A 22,952-nucleotide genomic window follows, 5' to 3' on the forward strand; every position below is an offset into this window, starting at 1 on the left:
TGAAATGGACAATTAACTGTTGAGCATGACTGTGCAGGGGTGAAGATCAATCAGAGGGAGACATTTCATCTTATAACCTTTCCTACTGTTTGCATTTTTACCCTATTTATACATTATATTTTATTTCACTAACTTTTAGTCAGAATAGCAGTGCAAGTTCAGAAGTTGCTTAACCTCTCTGTACCCCAATGTCCTCATTTGTTAAATGAGGATTATAAAGTACCTTTCTCCTTGGGTTATGAGGACTGAAGGAGTTACTGTGTTGAAAGCATCTAGAATAGAATGTTTGCTATGGTTATAATGGAAAAATAAAATATTACATTACAGTAGCTTTGGTGGGGATGCAAGGGAGAGGACTCCAACCCTTTTTGCCACCCAGAGGTAACTGTTAACTATTTTTAGGGTTTTTTTTCCTAGTGTTTACCTTCGTGTTTGTAAGCAGTAGGTTCCCTGATACATACATTTTAGATACTGCTGACTGTCTGTGATGGAATACAAGAATTTAGCTTTCTTGCACCATTCCACTGCACCTTGCTTTTTTCTCTTCTTCTTCCCTCTCTTATTCTTGTTTTTGGCCAGTATGTGTGCATATGAGAGAAAAAGAAGAGAAGAGATAAAGCACTCCCAGTGGGGCGTGATCCTACCAGAACTCTTTCATTCTTCCATTTCTCCATCCTATCAGGGTCCTGGGCACACATCCGTATGTCCCTGGAATCTTTTTTTTTAAGTCAGCAGGGCTAGAATTTAACCATGGTTGGCCGGGTGGGATCTGGCTTCCTCTGCACTGTGTGTAACTACTGTGCTGTGGGAATGACCCCTTCCTTCCTTATTTAAACATGGTCCTATTTTTGGCTAAATGAATATTAAATGCTTAACTTATTTTTTTCAAAGAATTATTTATTTAACTTTATTTACTTATTTATCCCAATTTGCCTAGAAAGGGACAGAGAGAGAGAGAAAGTGAGAAAGCAACCTACCAGGTCCAGAAATCAAACCGTGGTTAGCCATATGGGAGTCAGTGCCCTTAAACATAATGCCACCTGCCAGCCTCAAAGTGCTTATTTTAACTGTGTAAAGTACTGTTTGTTTCTGTAACTTTTCCTTGAGCTAATAATCAAACTCCTTTTTAATTTTCTCTTTTCTACATAGAAAATAGTATTTCATTTAATATATTTCTATACTATACATGAATTTGTATCTTTATGGTACACAATGCCACCAATGAAGTCACATCTCTTATTTTTTTCTAAACTTTCCCGTAGAATTTTTTCTTTTTAATTTGCCAGGGAGCAAGGCAGAGAGAAAGCACCTCCCCCCCAGATGGGGTGAGATCAAGCCGCAGTCTCTTCTGCTCCATTTCACCTTCCTGCCAGAATTTGGGACACACACTCACATGTGCCCAGTAGATTTTCCCAGCGGAGAGGATTCAAAACCACAGGATTTAAACTATGGTTGGAATTGTGGAATCCAGCTTCCTTTAACCATGAGGATATGGGGCTGGTGTTCACATAGAATTGTAAAACCCTTTGGTATACTATTTTCCATGTGATTATTCACAAAAGACAATAATTTAGTTTCACATTTTTTTCTTTTATAAATTTCCTGGGACACCCTTTCTGGACCCCTTCAACCCGTTACCCAAACTGAATTGGGTGCACCTACGCCTCTGCATCTCTCCCATGTTGGGTAACTTATTTTCTTAATCTCATGCCTTCTTCCTCCTTAGTTTATTACTTTGGTTTGGTGGAGTATATCCTCAGCTTCCTGAGAAAGTCTGCATGGGAAATACAATTTTTAAAAAATATTTAATTTTATTTATTAATTATTATGATTATTTTTGGGAGAGGTTTTCGCTATAGGGCGAATGCGCTCGCCAGACAGACAGAGAGAGACATAGAGACAGAAAGTGAGAAATCACCCCCCGCGGGGATGGTCACGCCGCAATCCCTTCTCCTCCATTCTCCTCTTGGGATCTTGGGCATGCATGCACACGTGCCCGGTGTGAGTTTTAAGCTACCGGGTCCAGGACGCGAACCGCAGTCGACTACGTGGGAGTCCAGCGACATAGCCATTACGCTAACTGCTGGTTCCCATATTTTTAAATTTGCTATAGGACATGTGTGTTCGTCAGAGAGAGAAAATGAATGAGAAACAAGCTGCCACATCTGACACTCAAATCACAGTTGGCTATGTGGGAGTCCAGTGCCTTACCCAGTACACCACCTACTGGCCCCAGGAAATACAATTTTTAGATTTTGCGTATTGATCAGAGTTCAGTTTCTAAGGATTTAACACATTCTAATCAGTTTAATTAAAGCACAGTTTACTATTTGTTAGCCAGCCTCCATAAACAAGAGTGGATCTGTATCTGTCATCATTCAGTAGCAGTAAACATTCATAGGGTCTGCCCAAGGTTGTGCTCAGTAAAGTGAGCATCTTTCCAGCTGTGATCACAGACTCAGTCATGTTCTAGGAAAGGACAGATCCCCACCTTTCCATAGAAGAGTGCCAGCACCACATTGTGAGAGAGTGGTCATCTTTAGAAAATACATTTTGCCACAAATAGGGAGCACATATTTTTCATTACTGCCTTCTACTCATCTGGTTCTAGGAGGCTTACCATGGTCAGGGCTTATTGTTTCCCTTCATGCAAAAAGGAGGGTTGTACTATTTCATTGAATATATTCCAGACTGTACACACTGAATTTGTGTACCTTATGGTACATGAACAGTGCCATCAATGAAGTCACATCTGAATCGTGCGCCTGAGTGTTTAGGAGTGTGTTTCATTTCAACCTAGTCATGGTAATGCACACTGGATGCTGATGATCAGCAGGCTGAGGATATATGGGAGGCCTGGGTTCAATTCCAAGCCCACTCTAAAAGTACTGGGCATGGTCGCATGTGCTTGTACTCCCAACTAGCTTGGAGACTGTGGCAGGAGGATCACAAGACACTGTCTATAGAAGCACGCATGCACACACACACTTGTACCACACATACAAAAAAGTCTTATTTTGTTTAGTGTTCTATATGGCAGTAACATACTGGCCATCTCCGTAAGATTTTGAACTACAGTCCTGAGCCATTGAACACATTTTCATGTGTCCTATCATGCTTGTTGTAAATAACAACTTTTGAACTTCTGGATTAAAATCTTGCTTTGATCTGCTATTTCTGTTTAGATTTGACCTCTATTGTTGGCAAAGACAGCGTATTTTTATTTTCTAACTCTAAAGCTAAGTGAACTATTTTCTTTGAAAGGTGGAGTATCATCCTGAACATTTATGGCTTTTGGTACCACCAACGTTGGCCCTCTGCCTTAATCAAGAATTTAAGTGAATATTGCTAAATTACAAAAGTGCACATGTAGTATCAATATATGATCATAAGTTCTAACTGAAAAAATGACACATTGGCGAGGAGTAGAAACATTCTGCTAGAGGTAGGAACTTTTCATAGGAGCATTTAAGGAGAAAGAAGCAATCCTTCAGTTGGTAGTAGGTCAGATTCTTGGGGGGCAGTTTCCAATACCATTTCCCATGTTCCATATCCTTAAAGCACATTAGATGACTCAGTTTTTTTTTTCTTGAAATCTATTTATTTCATGAGAGCGAGAGATAGATGAGCACCCCCAAAAAGGTTTTTATGCATTGATCTACCCCAGTGCTTTAACCACCATACCACCTGCCGCACCCACAAATAACATTTCAAAAAATGTCAGAGGCTACATGGGTGCAAGAGAGAGAGAAAGCAGCCCCCTACTCAGACCTGGCCATGCCTTAATTTTTTCTCCTCCAATTCTTTATCCTGTCAGGAATCTGGCTGTCACTTCACATGCCTCGCACATTTTTCAGGCTGGGTGGGATCTGGTTTTCTCTCCATGGTGGCTCATCACTATGCTAGGGAGCAGTCCAATCTTAAAGACACACATAAAAATGTATGTCTTCTGTGAAGCCTTTTCTCATACTCTGAAGACCCAAATATCCATGTTTTCTTTTGTAATCACAAAGGATTTTGTGAATATGCTACTATTACTACACTGCGTGCTCCTGGGGAGATGGAGAGGGAGAGAAAAAAGAGTGAGAAGTGTGGGCTAGCTTTATAGTGCAGTGCTTAAGAGCTTTGTATTTGTATTGTAAGACAGATCCCATGTTTCTGACTGTGGTTCAAATCCTGCTCCAGCAGTTTGAAAAACATGCTGGGTGTGCATGCTTGCCCCAAATCTTGAGGGGTGAAAAAATGGAGAAAAGGGAGTGTTGCCTGAGTATGCCCTACCAGTGGGAGCCTTCCCTCTTCCCCCATCCCACCCTTGCAAGCACACACTTTCTTAGAAGAGGTGACTATTCAAAAAAATGGACTGGCTCCCAAACCTAGTAATTAATACAGCCAGATCCCGATAGCTGGCAGTGGTTAGAATCAGAGCCCCAGCAGCTTGGAAACCCCCCAGGCCCATGTGTATGCACACCCAAATCCTAACAGGGTAGAAGAATGAGAAGGGATTGTGATATGTCCACACCCCATTGGGGAGGTGCTTATCCTCCCCCTCCTCTCTCTGGCAAGCACACATACTGTCAATTAAAATATTATTTTTTAAAATGTTCTTAAAAAGAGCAAGTAGTATCTAATCTTTGTATCCTGTCTAGTACTCAGCAATTAAGAATGGTTTGTTGTGGAACTTATCTGTTATAAAAATCTGTCATTCTCTGGCGAGTGTGCATGCTCTCTGACAATAAATAAATAAATATCTGTCAACAAGGCAGAAGGAGAGCTGTTAAAAATACAGATTCCTAGTCTAAATGAATTAGACTGTCAGGAGGGTGATCTTTTTGATAAGTAATCCAAGAGGTCTTTGGAACAAACTGACAAACATGATGTTTCTGCTCAAGAGCTCATTTTAGCTTTTCCAAACCTTACTTTTTAAAAAAAAATAATTATTTATTATTTATTTTATTTATTCACTCACTTATTTTTTAATTTGACCAGAGAGAGACAGAGGGTGAGAGTGAGAGAGAGGAAGTGAGAAAGCAAGCCACCAGATTCAGGACTTGAACCCTGGTTAGCCATGTGGGAGTGTCCAGCACCTTAACCCACCACACCACCTGCTGGTCCCCAAACCTTACTTTTCACATTTTCTATGCCATTTATTTGACCTTCAGAATCTTCCATAAGATTTTTTTCATTGTGTTTTTCATTTAATTTTTAGATATGGACATACATTCTAGAACCATATGCCATAGAATTTAGTGTTTTAGCTGACTGTAGTTTCATGTGTTTGTTTAATTAATGTACACTCCTAAGAACTCTGTGTGTGCGTGTGTGTGTGTACACATTTGAAACATTGTGAAGTTTATAAATGGTTCAGTTACACGTTTTATTCCACAGTCCTTTTCTGATTATATGTTTATATTGTAAAAAAAATCATTAAAGTTACAAATCATACCTGACACAGAGATTTATCAAGGATTTCATAAAATGAGGATTATAGTATAAAATATAATTAAACCTGGGACCAGCAGATGGTATAGCATTTACATTGCTGGACTTCCACATGGCTAACTATGGTTCAAGTTCTGGACCCAGTGGCTTGAAACTCACACTGGCCATGTGCGCATTCATGCCCAAGATCCCAGGAGAACAGAGGAAAGGGGATTACGGTGTGGCCATCCCTCTTGGGGGAGGGTGATTTCTCACTTTCTTTTTCACTTTTTCTCTCTGTCTAGCGAATGCATTCACCCTAAGGCAAAAACTCAAAAAAATTATATATATATATATATAATTAAACCTGTGTTTCAGTAGGTAATACCTATTGACTACATGTTAGCCATGATGATGACAATGATGATAAAACAGTGTAGATTATTTCCTAACCAGATGTATTTGGAAGTTATTTAGTGAGCTAAACCCATTCTAGTATTATGTCTTTTAACACTGCCTTGTCTATGCAAGTGAAGTTAAGAAAAAAGCTGGGGGACCAGCAGTTAGCGTAATGGCTATGTCGCTGGACTCCCACGTAGTCGACCGCGGTTCGCATCCCGGACCCGGTGGCTTAAACTCACGCCGGGCGCGTGTGCGTGCGTGCCCAAGATCCCGAGAGGAGAATGGAGGAGAAGGGATTGCGGCGTGGCCATCCTGCTGGGGGGGGGATTTCGTGCTTTCTATCTCTCTGTCTCTCTCTGTCTGTCTGGCGAGTGCACGTGCCCTATAGCAAAAACCTCTCCAAAAAAAAGAAAAAGAAAAAAGCTGGGAAATAAAAGTTTCTCCATTTCTGTTTCTTAGGTAATGCCTAACAAAGAACCCAGTCCCCAATATTTATTTAAATGGATCACGTGTTTTATGCATTCATTTTTCAAATGACTCAGTAAAGGAAGAGAGTGAATTCTGCATGATTGAAATGCAATCCTTAAGACACTTATCACAAAGAACCTACTCAAGAAATGTTCTGTTAAAGTATAAATCCATTGTGGTAGGCTGAATAAGAATGCTATTAAAAATCTTGATAAACCCTAAAATAAGATAATGGAAAAACAGGTAGTATTAAGTATGTAATCAAATATTCCATGTCAAGTGATAATAGTGTCTTTCTTTTCTTAATAAACTCTCAGAAGCTTTTATATATTATACTCAGAATAGCTAACTCAATTTCAACTATTTTTATGAATGCAAAAGTGAAAAAAAATTTTTTTACTAAAAGGCATTAAGTACATTTTTGTCACATGATTCTTTTTCTTCTGACTTTTTTTTTTTTTTTAAGAGGTTTTAGCCTTAGGACATGAGCACTGGCCAGAGAGAAACAGAGACAGGGACAGTCAGAAATCACCCCTCAGGGAAGATGGTCACACCACAATCTTTGTTCTTCCATTCTCTTCCCGGGATCTTAGGCATGCATGCACATGTGCCTGGTGTGATTTTCAAGCCATTGAGTCCAGGACTCAAACCAGGGTTGGCCATGAGGGAATCCAGCAATGGCCCCTTTCTTCTGACTTTTTAAAGAACGTGATTTCATTCAAGTCCAGGCAGCAAACCCCACAGAATCTAGTAAAGGTTATTTGGATGATCATGATACTATTGGAAACTCCTGCCTTTGCAAATGAACATAAAAATTGGTCAGAACTAAAGGGAGACGTTTTCCAAGGGAATGCTATTTTCTTTCGTGAGTAAAGACATTGTGTCTGTCTATTCACCTGGAACTACATCCATGGCACCAGAAACCAACCTTGAAGCCAAACTGAGACAGGAGGGAACTAGTAAAGGATTCTAGTACATTTCTCTGAAGATATACCAGGAAAAGAAAGGCCTGCAACAGACTGCCTTGGCCCATTACAGTCCATGCTAACAGAGACACCACGCTGGTTTTTCAAGAGGAGGATGCAGAGGACAGAGCTTCAGCAAACTCTGAAGAAAGAAAACCAGGAAGTCCCAAAGATAGACATGTGGAAGGCAGGGGGGACCAGTGGTTGAGAACATTTTGCAATCTGAATCCAAGCTTTTCCATTTGCTATTGTGACCTTAGGAAAGTTTCTTAAACCCTTCTGCCCCTAAGTTTCCTCATTTATGAAATGGAAGAGGGTCAGCAGGTGGTATGATTGTTAGCGTGTTGGACTCCCACATGACTGACTGCGGTTCAAGTCCCAGACCTGGCAGCTTGCTTTCTCACTTTCTGTTTCAGTCTCTTTTTCTCTCTGGTGCCCTTTAGCAATAAAAATAATAATAAATTATTGAATACAATTAAATAAATAATTCTAAAGATAAAGAAATGGAGGAAATTAGAGTATTTGCTCATTTGGATGAATGAGATGCTTGACATGTAGTCCATAAGCATTAGCCATAATGATGCTGATGATACTGAGTGTAGCATAATGTAAGTTATTATTTATGGCCCTCTAAGAAAGAGAGATTCATAGTGAAGTTCTAATGGGGCCTAGAAAACCATCAGACTCAAATAACCTATAAAGAAATGCAGTTTGTATGACCAAATTTCCTAGTTCTTTTTCTAGAACTCTGTTTTAACTTTTCCTTCTAGCTTATTTTAAAATTTTGAGAATCTGCAGTGATACACTCAGTAGAATTGAAAAGGAATCCAGGGAGGAAATGAATTAGACTTCATTCATAGACGTTTTAAAGACAAATTACTGTGTGCCAGGCAGTGGCATGGTAGCTAAGATGACTGGATCTTACATAGCAGCTGTGTGGTTTGAATCCTGGACCTGACGACCTGAAAAACATGCTGGGCATGTGTACCTGTGTATCCAAAATTCCAAAAAGAGGGAAAGAAGGAGGAGAAAAGATTATGGTATGGCCATTGCCCATATGGGGTGCTTTCTCACTTTACTCCTCACAGTCTCCCTTGGGGAGGACGCATGCATACCTCCAGCTAAAAGAAAACAAATAAGCTATTAACAGAAGAATTAAGAATGTGAACAACAATGATTTTTAAGAACATTAAGTTTAGCTTTAATTTTTTTTTTCTTTTAGGTCAGTATGGCTTCAGGGAAACGTTGTTTTTACTAGAGAATTATAAGGATAGATTATTTGAGCTATGATACCTAGTAAAAATACGAAAAGTACTTAATTTTGACCTTAGTTTATTTTCTCCAATGTAAAAAAGTACTTTGCTTCCGAAACTCATCCATTCTATCTCAATGTTTCCTAAAAGTTTCAAAAATGTATTTATTTCTTCCATTGGGGGTGAGCATCCTCAACAGGCTCCTCATGCCAGGATCCACCCCATATCAGCCAGCCCCACATCATGGGCACATGCATGCCCAGTGTATTCAGGAGGTCTGGACATGAACCTGGTGTCTTCCCATGTGCGTTAACCTTGCAGTGTGCTGTATCAGGGTTGTACCACCCTCCAGCCTCACGAAACCTATTTGTAGCATACCTACTACAAAACTTTACACTCAGTGAAAGTTTCTGTCTCTTTCAGAAGCATATAGATATGATTGTCCCAGTCAAATCTTAAGAGTTGTAATTTGGCAGAGACATGTCTTTTAACCCATTTTCCCCCAAAAGACTGAACAGTGAAGATTTCAAACTGAGTTAAACTTGCAAAAATTTAAATCTGCTTTAATTAAATTTGGCTGTTAATTTCTCTTCCCTAAATTGTTCAGTATATCTCTTGTGTCAAGCATTGCCCATCATACAAAAGGCTCTGTGGGATTTTAGCCTTTCACATCTCACAGTGTCTTCCTCGGAATCTGGAAATGTCTTCTTCCTGGAGAGAGCAAACAAATCAGCAGCTACTCCCACTTTTTAAAATTAATTCAATTAATAATGTAGAAAAAAATTTAATAGAAGGAAAGGAAATACCCTACACACTATAGGATGCAAGCAATAGGAAACTCATGGTTTCCTTATGAACATTTCCCTAATGCAAAGTATAAGCCCCCAAGAAAGGACCTAGCACACTTGTCCTCTTTGCTGGCTGGAATGCTGGCTTAGTCAGAGTTCCCAGCCATCCTCCTGGTGGGCAGATCTCTTCTGGGAAAAATAACTGTGATAGCATTTGTAGTCCTGCCTTCTGCTTGACTCTTTCTTGGTGTACAGCTAGAGATTATTTGAGAAATTTTGCAGATTAGAAAAAAAAATGAAGTCCAGAAAAGGGAAGTCATTTTCCCAAGACCAAACACCTAAAAAATAATAAAACTGGAGCCCTATTTAATGGTCTCCATTGCTTTCAAGCCCAGCTGCTACTTCGGAAAAAATTTCACAGAAATCTTTAGCTTTATATTACTGTTATCAATATTACTGTTATTAATAGAAGTGGAACTAAACGTGGGGAGGATAAATATTCAGTAATCCAATCATTACAATAATATTTGCATAATGTGAATTTTTTTGTATGTACTAGAAAATAAGCAACCTAACTAAAATTTAAAATGTATTTATATCATTTATATTTTTAGAAATGTTTGAACACTGTCATAGTAACTTCATCCTATTGGCTAAAAGTGTATCCAAGTATTATTAACTAATCCAGGCAAGTTTTTAAAACGTTACCATGCCATACATAATCATCATTGCGAAGATACAGAAAGGAAGGGAAAACAGTCCCTGTTCTCAGCTCACCAGCAAATGGAAAAGGGTGATGCAACACAGCAGCGTGATACTGTGATTCCAGCTGTGCTGTCTCGGAGTGGGGGTTCTTGGTGGCGCAAATGAGAGGTACTGAACCGTGAATTAAGAATGAGAATGCTCCTCCAAACAAGTAATACCAAATGTGAATCTTGATAAGAAGGGATTAAGAAGAAAGGGCATTAAAAGGAGAAAGGAGCTGGCCTGTGGCCTAGGGATTAAGGAAGCCAGACCCCACATAGTCAACCACAGTTTGAATCCCAGACTTGGTAGCTTGAAAAACGCTAAGTACATATGCATACATGCCCCAAATCTGACAGGATGGAGAAATGGAAAAGGGATTGTGATGTGAGCATGCTTCATGGGGGGTGGTGCTTCCACTCTTTCTTCCCTCTCCCTGTTTCTCTGTCTCTCTCTGGTGAGCATACCTACTACAAAACTTTACACTCAGTGAAAGTTTCTGTCTCTTTCAGAAGCATATAGATATGATTGTCCCAGTCAAATCTTAAGAGTTGTAATTTGGCAGAGACATGTCTTTTAACCCATTTTCCCCCAAAAGACTGAACAGTGAAGATTTCAAACTGAGTTAAACTTGCAAAAATTTAAATCTGCTTTAATTAAATTTGGCTGTTAATTTCTCTTCCCTAAATTGTTCAGTATATCTCTTGTGTCAAGCATTGCCCATCATACAAAAGGCTCTGTGGGATTTTAGCCTTTCACATCTCACAGTGTCTTCCTCGGAATCTGGAAATGTCTTCTTCCTGGAGAGAGCAAACAAATCAGCAGCTACTCCCACTTTTTAAAATTAATTCAATTAATAATGTAGAAAAAAATTTAATAGAAGGAAAGGAAATACCCTACACACTATAGGATGCAAGCAATAGGAAACTCATGGTTTCCTTATGAACATTTCCCTAATGCAAAGTATAAGCCCCCAAGAAAGGACCTAGCACACTTGTCCTCTTTGCTGGCTGGAATGCTGGCTTAGTCAGAGTTCCCAGCCATCCTCCTGGTGGGCAGATCTCTTCTGGGAAAAATAACTGTGATAGCATTTGTAGTCCTGCCTTCTGCTTGACTCTTTCTTGGTGTACAGCTAGAGATTATTTGAGAAATTTTGCAGATTAGAAAAAAAAATGAAGTCCAGAAAAGGGAAGTCATTTTCCCAAGACCAAACACCTAACAAATAATAGAACTGGAGCCCTATTTAATGGTCTCCATTGCTTTCAAGCCCAGCTGCTACTTCGGAAAAAATTTCACAGAAATCTTTAGCTTTATATTACTGTTATCAATATTACTGTTATTAATAGAAGTGGAACTAAACGTGGGGAGGATAAATATTCAGTAATCCAATCATTACAATAATATTTGCATAATGTGAATTTTTTTGTATGTACTAGAAAATAAGCAACCTAACTAAAATTTAAAATGTATTTATATCATTTATATTTTTAGAAATGTTTGAACACTGTCATAGTAACTTCATCCTATTGGCTAAAAGTGTATCCAAGTATTATTAACTAATCCAGGCAAGTTTTTAAAACGTTACCATGCCATACATAATCATCATTGCGAAGATACAGAAAGGAAGGGAAAACAGTCCCTGTTCTCAGCTCACCAGCAAATGGAAAAGGGTGATGCAACACAGCAGCGTGATACTGTGATTCCAGCTGTGCTGTCTCGGAGTGGGGGTTCTTGGTGGCGCAAATGAGAGGTACTGAACCGTGAATTAAGAATGAGAATGCTCCTCCAAACAAGTAATACCAAATGTGAATCTTGATAAGAAGGGATTAAGAAGAAAGGGCATTAAAAGGAGAAAGGAGCTGGCCTGTGGCCTAGGGATTAAGGAAGCCAGATCCCACATAGTCAACCACAGTTTGAATCCCAGACTTGGTAGCTTGAAAAACGCTAAGTACATATGCATACATGCCCCAAATCTGACAGGATGGAGAAATGGAAAAGGGATTGTGATGTGAGCGTGCTTCATGGGGGGTGGTGCTTCCTCTCTTTCTCCCTCTCCCTGTTTCTCTGTCTCTCTCTGGTGAGCTCTGTCAATTAAAAAGAGAGAGAGAGAGAGAGAACAGACTGTGCAGACAGGTAAATGTGACAGTACATGGCCGATTTAGTTAGAAGTGAATGTTTTTTTTTTTTTTTCTTTTCTTTTCTTTTTTTTTTTTTAATGGAGAGTGCATGTGCACATGAGTCAGAGGGACACTCTCATGCCCCTACCTTCTCCTCCTAGCCCTTCAGTGCGCCAGAATCCTGGACATCCACACTCCTAGTGTTTCAGGTTGACCAGGCTGGGGATGTGAACCCGCAGTTGGCCATGTAGCCTCCAACCCTGCAGTTCCTTATGCTAGTGACTGTGACAGCGAGGCTGCACTGCATAGGTGACTGTATACCAGGACTGAGGAGGACAGCCAGGGATCAGATCATGAAAACTTTGTATATCATGCTAAAAGTTTGAATTTGGGGGCCAGCAGGTGACATAGTGGTTAAGGCACTGAACTCTCATATGGCTAATCATGATTCAAGTCCTGGATCTCATGGCTTGAAAATGACACAAAGCATGTGTGTATGTGTGCCCAAAATCCTAGGAGGAGAAGAGATTGTGGTGTAGCCATCCCCCCTCAGGGTTGATTTCTCACTTTCCCTCTCACTGTGTCTCTCCAGGGAGCAGACACACTCTATGGGAAAAAACTAAAAAAGAATTTTTTTAAAGTTTGAATTATCCTAAAAATAATGGAAACTGTTGGAAAATGATATGCTGTGCATATAATAATGTGACTCAAATTATACTGTCAACTTAGTTTTTTTCCCCTACTACTTAATATTAGGAACTTTGGTAAAACAGCAGAGTAGAATGTGCTAAAATCACTGGAATTTTTAAAAAAATATTTTAAAAAGTTTATTTCTTCCAGGAGTTAAAGAGAGAACGAGAGAGAGATTGAAAGAGGATGAGAGAGACAATGAAAGGGCGCGCGTGCGCAAGAGAGCACTCTCAATAAGATCTTGATGCCATAATTTACCTCTAGCCTTCAGTCATCCCTGGATGACTTATTCAGGGAGGTCTCTGGACTTAAACCAAGAACTTCCCATCTGGGATTTCCTTACCACTGTGTCATGATATGACCCTCAAATCACACAGAATTCAGTTCTAGTTACAGAGCTGACAAAAATCTCAATTTCCTGGGAACCAGCAGTTAGCGTAATGGCTATGTCGCTGGATTCCCACGTAGTCGACCGCGGTTCGCGTACCGGACCCGGTGGCTTAAAACTCACGCCGGGCGCGTGTGCGTGCATGCCCAAGATCCCGAGAGGAGAATGGAGGAGAAGGGATTGCGGCGTGACCATCCCCCCTGGGGGGTGATTTCTCGCTTTCTGTCTCTGTGTCTCTGTCTGTCTGGCGAGTGCACGCGCCCTATAGCAAAAATCCCTCCAAAAAAAAAAATCTCAATTTCCTCATCTGTAAAATGGAAATCATTATAGGATTGTTGTAGGAAGTATAAAAGTTAAGTCTTTGTAAGCATTTATAACAGTGTCTGTCATATTGGTAACACTCAATAAATAGAAGCTAGAGTCACCTTCATCGCTTTAAAAGAGACTGAAGTGGAGAAAATCAATTAGAATTTCAGGGTTAACTTTAACATCTAGAGTTAAGAGCAGTTTTCCAATTCTGGTCAATCTATATTGCTTAGCATAATAGAACCCCTTTAAGAGAACTACTTTATCAGAGGCATGACTAGGAAAAGACCATTAGTTAGTAAAATACATTGATTATGTACCTGAGAACAAATTTGTTGCTGATTTCATTGTTTAAGAGAATATTAAGAGAAAAAAATGACTTTTAACAGTTGAGATTGGCATCTTCAGAAGAGCTATGTGCTTGATTGTTAGTTCAAAGTGGGAGAGGAAAATAACAAGGTTCATACAAGGGAGTTAGGGGTAAAAATTAACTCTTCTTTTGGCCTCCCTCTGTTAACTAGAAGGCCTACTAAAAGAGACACTGTATTTTACTTTTAATTTGCTATTGAATTATAACTAAGTGGAACTAAAATATCCTTATGCTCTGGTGACTGAAGGTTATTTTTACTGTATTTTTATTATTGGAGGGTTTTTTTTTTTTTTTTTGTCATTGTACCAAACTAGAAATTACAAATATAGCTTAGTAATTGTATTTTGGTTATATTTAAAAATTAAGTAGATCTTAAATAGACTTACAGTCTGCATAATGCTATCACTCTTAAAAAATAAAAGGACCGTGTGTCAATATTGTATAGAATAATAGATTTACTTTCTGTGTTCTATTTCATTAGTGCTCCTATATCCCTCCCTGTAAGAGAGAAAATCAGAAGAATTTGGAAAACGTTATGAGTTGGCAACAGTACTGGAAAGATGAGATCGGCTCCCAGCCATTTACTTGCTATTTTAATCAATATCAAAGGTAAGTCAGTGTTTACGTGTGTATGTTGAAATTGTTTGTAGCTTTTGTAATTCATCACACCTTTACTTGAGGACCAGAAAATGGCATGTGGAGTTTAAAGTGGCTGGATCCCACGTGGCTGACTGCACAGTTTGAGTCTCAGTCTAGTGGCTTGAAAAACATGCTAGGTGTGTGTATGTGGTTGCCCCAAATCCTAAGAGAATGGAGAAGAAGGGATTGTGACATGACTGACCCCCCCTAGCCCCCTACTCCCACCCCAAGGGACTGCTTTCTCACTTTTCCTCTCTCTGTTTCCATCTGTCTCAGGAGAGCACACACTCCCTATAACAAAAACAAAACAAACAAAAAAACCCTATACTTGACTGGACTGGCTTCATGATTTAATAGTAATGCACTCTTCTAGAGTAGCCGGATCCCACGTGGCAGCCTCAATTTGAATCCCCTCCTCGATCAGCCTGAAACTCAGTGGGCATGCACACAAATGTCCAAGATCCATAGGCCTGGAGGAAGGGGAACACGGTGTGATAAGACCTGTGGAGTGTCTCTCTCTCTCTCTCTCATGTACATGTGCATAATTCTATTGTGAATAAAGTTTAAAACTACTTGATTTAGAGAACACTGAAGTTATGTTATATGAACTGTGTAAAGACAGTTCCTTGGACTAGAGTGCTTCATTACCCACCTGAATTAATTTATTCAATAAAATGTTTATTGAATATTAAAAACTCCTTGCTATAAATTGCTGTTTGGACATTCTACAGTTACCTCAAACCTTCAAACATTCTCTCGCTCCCATAATGTCTCTTTCAGTGAACAGCACTTTCATATACTCATTTTTACTCATTTTTTTGGGGGGAGGAGAGGTGTTTTGCTTTGTTTTGTTTTGTTTTTGCTATAGGGCGTGCCAGAAAGAGAGAGACAGAGAGACAGAAAGCGAGAAATCACCCCCAGGGGGATGGCCACGCCGCAATCCCTTCTCCTCCATTCTCCTCTTGGGATCTTGGGCACGCACACACATGCGCCTGGCATGAGTTTAAGCCACCAGGTCCAGGACTCGAACCTCGGTCGACTACATGGGAGTCCAGTGATACAGCCATTACGCTAACTGCTGGTCCCTCATATACTCATTTTTTGAGGAACTGCTAATTCATTTTTCTCCTTTACACTTTGTAACCTGCATTCACCATTGTTCTAGTCCATTCCACTATTAACATTAGGAAATACCCCAAACTGGGTGATTTATAAAAATAATCTTTTATTCTGCTCATGATTGGGAAGTCTGGGGCCCTACTATAATGAAGCTCTTCTATCTGCTTCACAATATGATAGAGAGCTCATAAATGAGATATCTTGAGGATCATACTCAAGTCTAAATACAAATTTCATTTATGTTTCATAAAACCTGAATCTCATAAATCTGAAAGAAAAATAAAGTTGGAAGCAAGAATTTCCAGTAAGGAATGCTCTACCCGTAATGTCATCAGGAACCAGCACCTTTCTGGATCTCAGTACTGCTTCAAGGTGGCTCCCTTCATGATTACAGTATGGTTGCTACATTTCCAGATATCACAGTTGGACACAACAGTGTCCAAAAGCAGAAAAAGCCTATCTTTCCTGATACATTTTTCTTAAAATTACGAAACATTTTTCCAAATTCTCATAGTCATTTGTCTCTTGTGTAGCATTGTTCAGAAGGAGGTATTTTTCCCCTAAGCCAAAACTAATCCCAAGAAAGAGCAATCAGAGTTTACCCCTGAATTGGGGATAGGGCAGTGTCTTTTAAGTAATATGGAGGAGGAGCGTATATCTGAGTAGATTTGGGAAGGAAGAAGAAAGGGAATAGGACATTGTGAAATTACCAAAAGTGCCATCTGCGAGTTGTATCTCCCATGTTCCATAATCCTCTGCATAAAACTATATCCCAGAGGTTTCCCACAATCACTTCACATAACTTTGCCTGACGAGTTTTTTTAAAATAACAGACCACAGATCAATCAAATTAGACTCTCTGGTGGTTGTACCCAGGCATTAGCATTAAAATGAACAAATCAGTCCTAGAGATCTCAAATACAACCAGGTTGCAGTGTCACTGCTCTATCCTTTTGCTTTGTCACCCTCTCAGACTGTACACTTGTTAAAGGTATGCACTAATCATCTCTATTGTTGTATCTTTAGCACCTAGCACAAGGCCTGGTTCTCAGTTAATGAATATTTGGTGTATAAGTGAATAAAATAATAGAGCAAGTTAATAAGGAGATGCTTTGCTTCTAAGGAGTTAGAATTTATTGGTGGAAACAGATACATGTGCAAATATAAATATGATTTCCTCAGCTAGAAATAGGGAGATCTTAAAGATGGAATGGCTGCAATAAAGAAACCAAGAGAATAGCCTCAAAAAGAGAATGCTTTAAGGAGAGGATGATCAACAAGGATATTGAGAAAACATTGATTTTGGCAATTAGCAGCCTGTGGTGTTTGTTTTGGAAAGAGTTTAGGTAAAGTCTTAGAATACAAGGTTAGAAACCATTTTTTATTAGGCTGAGTTATGAATGTGAAAACATTGAGTGCAGACTACTTATTAAAGAAGTTTGCCATTAACTGTATCAAACTAAAAGCTCTATACAGAAAAAGAAAAACAAAACACTCAACAGAGTAAAAAAGGAACTAACAGAATGGGAGAAAATATTTGTAAACCATATATCTGATAAGAGGCTAATCTAAAAAAATATATAGGGAACTCCTACAATTCAATAATTTAAAAAAAAATAAAGTTTAAAAAATAGACCAACGGGGACTAGCAGATGGTATAATGATTACATTGTTATACTCTCACATGACTGACTGCAGTTTGAGTCCTGGACCAGAGACTTGAAATTCACACCAGGTGTGTGTGCGTGTGTGCCCAAAATCCCAAGAAGAGAATGGAGAAGGGAATGCTTCATGGCCATCCCCACTGCAGGGTGGGGGGATGATTTTTCGCTTTCTGTCTCTCTTTCTCACTCTGTCTTTCTGGTGAGATCACATGCCTTATAGCAAAAACTCTTTAATAATAATAATAATAATAATAATAATAATAATAGACCAAGGACTTGAATAGATATTTCTCCAAGACAGACTAATAAGTAGCTGACAGGTTTATGAGACATTGCTTAATCTCACTAATCATCAAAGAAATGCAAATCAAACCACAATGAACTATCACTTCATACCTGTCAAGATGGTTAGTATCAAAAAGTCAAAAGACAAATGTTGATAATGATGTGGAGAAGTGGGAACCCCTGCACTCTGTTGGTGGGGAATGCAAAATGGTGCAGTGACTATGGAAGACAATATGGAGACGCCTCAAAAAATTAGAAGTAGAACTACCATGTGATTCAGCAATCCCACTTCTGGATATTTATCTGAAGGACTGGAAATCAGGGTCTTGAAGAGATTTTAACACTATGTTCATTACAGCAATATTTACAATAACCAAGGTGTGGAAACAACATAAATGTCTATGGACAGATGAACAAATAAAGACTACATGGCATATACATACAATGGAATACTATGAAGCCTTAAAAAAGGAGTATGTAATACATGACAACATAAATGAACCTGGAAGACATGCCAAATGAAATAAGCCAGTCAAAAAAAAAAAAAAAAAAAAAGCAAGTACTATATGGTTTCACTTATATAAATTATCTAAAAATAGTCAAATTCATACAGAGTGGAGTGGTGGTGGTTGCCAATGGCTGGGGGAAGAGAAATAGGGAATTAATTTGTAATTGGCACAAATTTTTAGTCAATTAAGATGAATAAGCTCTAGAGACCTGCACAATGTTGTACCTATAGTCAACAGCAATGTATTATACACTTAAAATTTTGTTAAGAAGATAGATTTTATGTTAAGTATTCCCTTTTTTTATTTTTGATAGGGTTTTGTTTTGTTTTGTTTTGTTTTTGTTTTTGCTGTAGGGCACGTGTGCTCACCAGAAAGACTGAGAGAGAGACAGAGAGATAGAAAGTGAGAAATCACTGCCCCCCCCCTCCAGGGGGGATGGCCACGCCACAATCCCTTCTCCTCTATTCTCCTCTCGGGATCTTGGGCACTCATGCACACATGCCCTGTGTGAGTTTAAGCCACTGAGTCCGGGACTCGAACCACATTTGACTCATGGGAGTCCAGCGACATAGCCATTACACCATCTTCTGGTCCTCGTGTTAAGTATTCTTACCACAATGAAAGGTTGCTATAAATAGAAAAAGGTTTGGGAAAGAGGTAAGAAATTGAGAGGAAATCAGGAACAGAAACAGAAAATGAGCCTGTTAGAGATTAAACCAGGAAGAGGGGAAAATGGAATGTGCATAGTAAATAAGGTCAAAGAGGAAAGTGCCCAGAAGAAAATGAAATAAAATAACATAAAAAGGTTAAGAAGTAGATTTCTTTTTGTGATCTGGGAGCCTAGTAACAGGTCATAAACACTTGCAATCAGTTTGATAGTGATCCCACTGCTGTGTGGACCAGATGCTTCCTTGGTGCTTCCTGCCTTTGACCAGGAACTGGATCTACCTTTAGTACACTTCCCCTGCTCTATGAGTGAGCTCAAGGTTGTGGTTGGAAACAAATACTACCATCCTGACTAGCTGGTGATCTTTTTTTTTTTTTTCTTTTTCTTTGAGAGATTTTTGCTGTAAGGTGCATGCACTTGCCAGAGGAACAGATAAAGAGACAGAAAGTGAGAAATTGCCACCCTGCCCCAAGGTCTTGGCCACATGGCAATATCTCCTCTTCCATTCTCCTCTCAGGATTTTGGGTTCCCATGCATACATGCCCAACATGAGTTACGAGCTGCTTGATCTGGAACTCCAACCATGGTCAGCCAAGCGAAAGTCCAGTACCTTAAGCACACCACCACCTGCTGGCCTCGCTGGTGATCATCTTAATAAACTTCCCCTCACTCTTCACTTGGGTACCAAGTGTTATAAAGGCTGTCTCCCCTTGACAGAGTTTCCTCCTGTTAGGACATGAATTCTGAATAGCTTCAGTATCTAGTCAAGAAGAACTGTTTCTCCAAAATATTGAGAACTATCTAGGAATACCTGAACCTTTATTATATGCTGAAAACTCTTCCCCCCCCCTTTTTTTTTGTATTCTTCTGACACCAAATGCGTGAAGTTTATCCACACAAAACAGTTCTTTGCTCCTCTGAGAACACCAACTGGTGACCTACGTTTCAGTTCCGTTCTGATGCTATCTGCCTTGGGTTCACATCAGATCCAATGTGTAAATGGCTCAGCTCACAGAGCTGCCCCCCCCTAAACACTTGCATGTCCTGTACTTCTGCCCATCCTGCTGTAAGTCAGGTATTTCCACAATCATCCTCTTCAGTTTTGATCATTTTCTGGAATGATTCACAGAACTCAAGGAAACACTTTTCTTACTATAACCAGTTTATTATATAGGATCTTACTGAGGAGAGTCAAATGGAAGTGAGGCTGTGGTCATGCTGCCCTCTTCAGGCACAGCACCCACTCAGCACCTCAGTGTATTTACCAACCAAAAAGTACTCTGAACCCGATTGTTTAGGATTTTTACGAAGGTTGCATTATGTTAGTATGACTGATTAAATAATTGGTTATTGGTGATTCAGTACATCTCCAGTCTCTGGCCCCTCCCTGGAGGTCTGAGGGTGGTTTTAATCCTCTGATCACATGGTTGGTTCCTCTGGTGACCAGCCTAGTCCTCTAGGAGTCACCTCATTTGTATAAACTCAGGTATGTTCCAAAGGGACTCACTGTGAATAACAAAAAATGTTCCTCTCACCCAAACTGTCCAAGAAATTGCTAGAGGTCTAAAAGATCTATACCAAAAACAAGGGAGAATGGGAGCAGAGATAAAGATATATTTTATATCCTTTCACATATACCAATTATGTTACCTTTAGTGCAATAAATGTAAGCTCATCAAACCTCCTTCAGAAATTCATCCCCTATCTGTAATCTCACTGCCCCAGTTCCAAACATTTAGGGTGTAGATAGAAGTGAGGATAGTCTGTCACAGCCCAGCAGCATCCAAGACTTGATTTTTAAGTGACTCTGGGAAAGCAAGAGTTTAGTGTTTGGCTCTTTTACCATGACATATGTGAGAGGAAACAAGAGTGCTGTCTGGAGGTGTGAAACATGGCAGCTCCCTGGTGCCATCTACCCTTAGTACACTTTTTACTACTGCTAAATATGAAATAAAAATAGACTTACTGTAATGACTCCCAGATGCTCTTGATAAGATGAACTTTATATTTCCAGTGACCTTTAGATTTCACTCAAATGCAGGAAGTTACAGAGAGTAGTTACTGTGAAGTTTTCAATTTCAAGACAAGGATGTTATTTAAAAATCTAAGACCAAGATTATTGGAATCTCAGACTTCTGCTTTTTAAGACTTATTGAGGCAAGCTATATTTAGGAATAGAATCTTTGGTGACCAGGGTTGCCACTACCAGCCATGTATGCCATGGAAGGTCAGTCCCTACATGACCATCCCCCTCCAATACCCAGGAAGGATTCTGCAGAGGTACTGCTGAGGTGACTACACCTCAAGGGCTGTGTTGATTTGTGAGCTTCCCATACAGCCTTTCAGCTCTTTGCCTCTCTCAGACTTGGGGCCCACAATCTCATTCTAGTGGCTGTAGATTCTTCTGTGTGTGTGCGTTTGTGTGTGTGCGTAATTGTCAGAATTTGTGTATGATATAGGAAGAAAGCACCTTCTAATGGGTGCAGTCACACAGCAGTCCCTTCTCCTGTTTCTCTATCCTGTTGGGATTTTGGACATGCATGCACCCAACATGGTTTTCTTTTTCTTTCTTTCTTTCTTTTTTTTTTTTTGGCCAGTCTCAAAAGGTTACATGTTGTATGATTCACTTTGTATGACATTATTGAAAAGATAAAACTATCATAATGGAGAACAGATCAGTGGTTACCAGAACTATAAATCTGAGGAAGGGTATGAAGAATTACAGAAGAGAATTTTGAATGCTTGACAGTATTGTTCAGAATCTGGAGTTTGGTAGTGTTTTTTTTTTTTTTTAATTAATTTATTTTTATTTATTTTACATACTTTCACTGGACATCACTGCAGCATACAAAATGCAATTTTCCAGCCAGAATACACTGTAGAGTGGCGTAAACATACATGTTATCATCAACAAATAATTTTCCATTTCTTGTTTCTTGTATATATATATATGTGTGTGTGTGTGTGTGTGTGTGTGTGTGTGTATTCCCCCCTATTTCTCACCCTCTGCCATTTCCCATCCTCTCCCCACCCTGTCTCTGGTTTCTGTAGTTGCTTTCCATTCCTTTATTCTTTCTTACATTGTATGGATTCACAAAATATCTTAATTAATCTAATACTTTCAATAGTAAGTTCAGCTGATATGTACATATCTGTGAACAAAAGTTGACTTTAGGCATGAAACTCTGTGGATAGAATGAATATACTATAAAATAGCACATAGCTGAGGCTAGATAGCTTACTGTGGTTACCTAATAGGTATTTTTTAAAATACACTTTTTAATTTCAAGAAAGGAAGCTTTAGCTTTAATAAATCAAAATTTAAAAATGTTAAGAGAACTTTGCTTAATATATAAAGCCAGGAAACTGGTTAGGATTCTGTTTGAATAGTAGGTACATAGGGTTGTCCACAACTTAAGAAAAGACAAAACTCCTTAACACTGGAAAACAAAGCATAGAAAGTCAGTAATGTTTTAGTTTTAGTCAAAAGTCATAAAATTCTATTTCTCCAGTTCAAGCTCATGTACTTTTATATTCTGCTGTGGTCTGATCTCTCTATTTAAATTCAGAAGATAACATTCAACTCTGTCCCGACCCAAGGGGGATAGCTGAACAGGTTTCCTGAGTGAAGGAGTGAGAGCCGGGACAAGCGGCGTAGTGTTACAGCATGGAGACGACAGTGTCGTCCGTTTATTGTGGGCAGCACGGTACAGCACAGAGACGACGCAGTGTCACAGCTCTTAAGGGTCGCATCGTCTACTGTGAGCAGCACAGAGACGACGCGGTGTCACAGCTCTTCAGGGTCGTCCGGAGACGATGTAGTGTTACAGCTCTTCAGGGTCTCCCAGGTCGTCTGGAGACGGTGCAGTGTCAGCTCTTCAGGATCTTCAGGGTCGTCTGGAGACTGCACGGTGTTTCAGCTCTTCAGGCTTTTCAGTCGTCGTCTTCCTGGTCGTTGTCATCTAGCTACTGTGGGCCAGGCATGGTGGTTATATACACTCTGGTGGGTTGTAAACGGTGGGCCGTGATTGGTTGCTTTTGGACCAATCATGAGGTGCTGGATATGCAAATTTGAGGGATTCCAGTGGCCAATCAGAGCAAGGTTTCGAAGGTCAGGTTTTTTGAAGGGAACCAATCATGGTAATTGTTTGCTCTCTGAG

The 22,952-nt window shown here is 39.5% G+C and overlaps 1 protein-coding gene across 1 annotated transcript in view; it reads left to right on the forward strand.

The window, feature by feature from the left end:
* KCNMB4 (potassium calcium-activated channel subfamily M regulatory beta subunit 4) overlaps positions 1 to 22,952 on the forward strand; it is a gene marked incomplete at its 5' end in the record, with an annotated part of 78,103 nt that overhangs the window by 20,003 nt on the left and 35,148 nt on the right. The window contains one exon of the mRNA XM_006146178.3: positions 14,391 to 14,518. Within this exon, the coding sequence (XP_006146240.1) occupies positions 14,391 to 14,518 (128 nt within the window). The remainder of the gene's footprint in view (positions 1 to 14,390; positions 14,519 to 22,952) is intronic.

The sequence above is a fragment of the Tupaia chinensis genome, unplaced genomic scaffold (genome assembly GCF_000334495.1).
Source record: "Tupaia chinensis unplaced genomic scaffold, TupChi_1.0 Scaffold000168_1, whole genome shotgun sequence".
Taxonomy (NCBI): domain Eukaryota; kingdom Metazoa; phylum Chordata; class Mammalia; order Scandentia; family Tupaiidae; genus Tupaia; species Tupaia belangeri.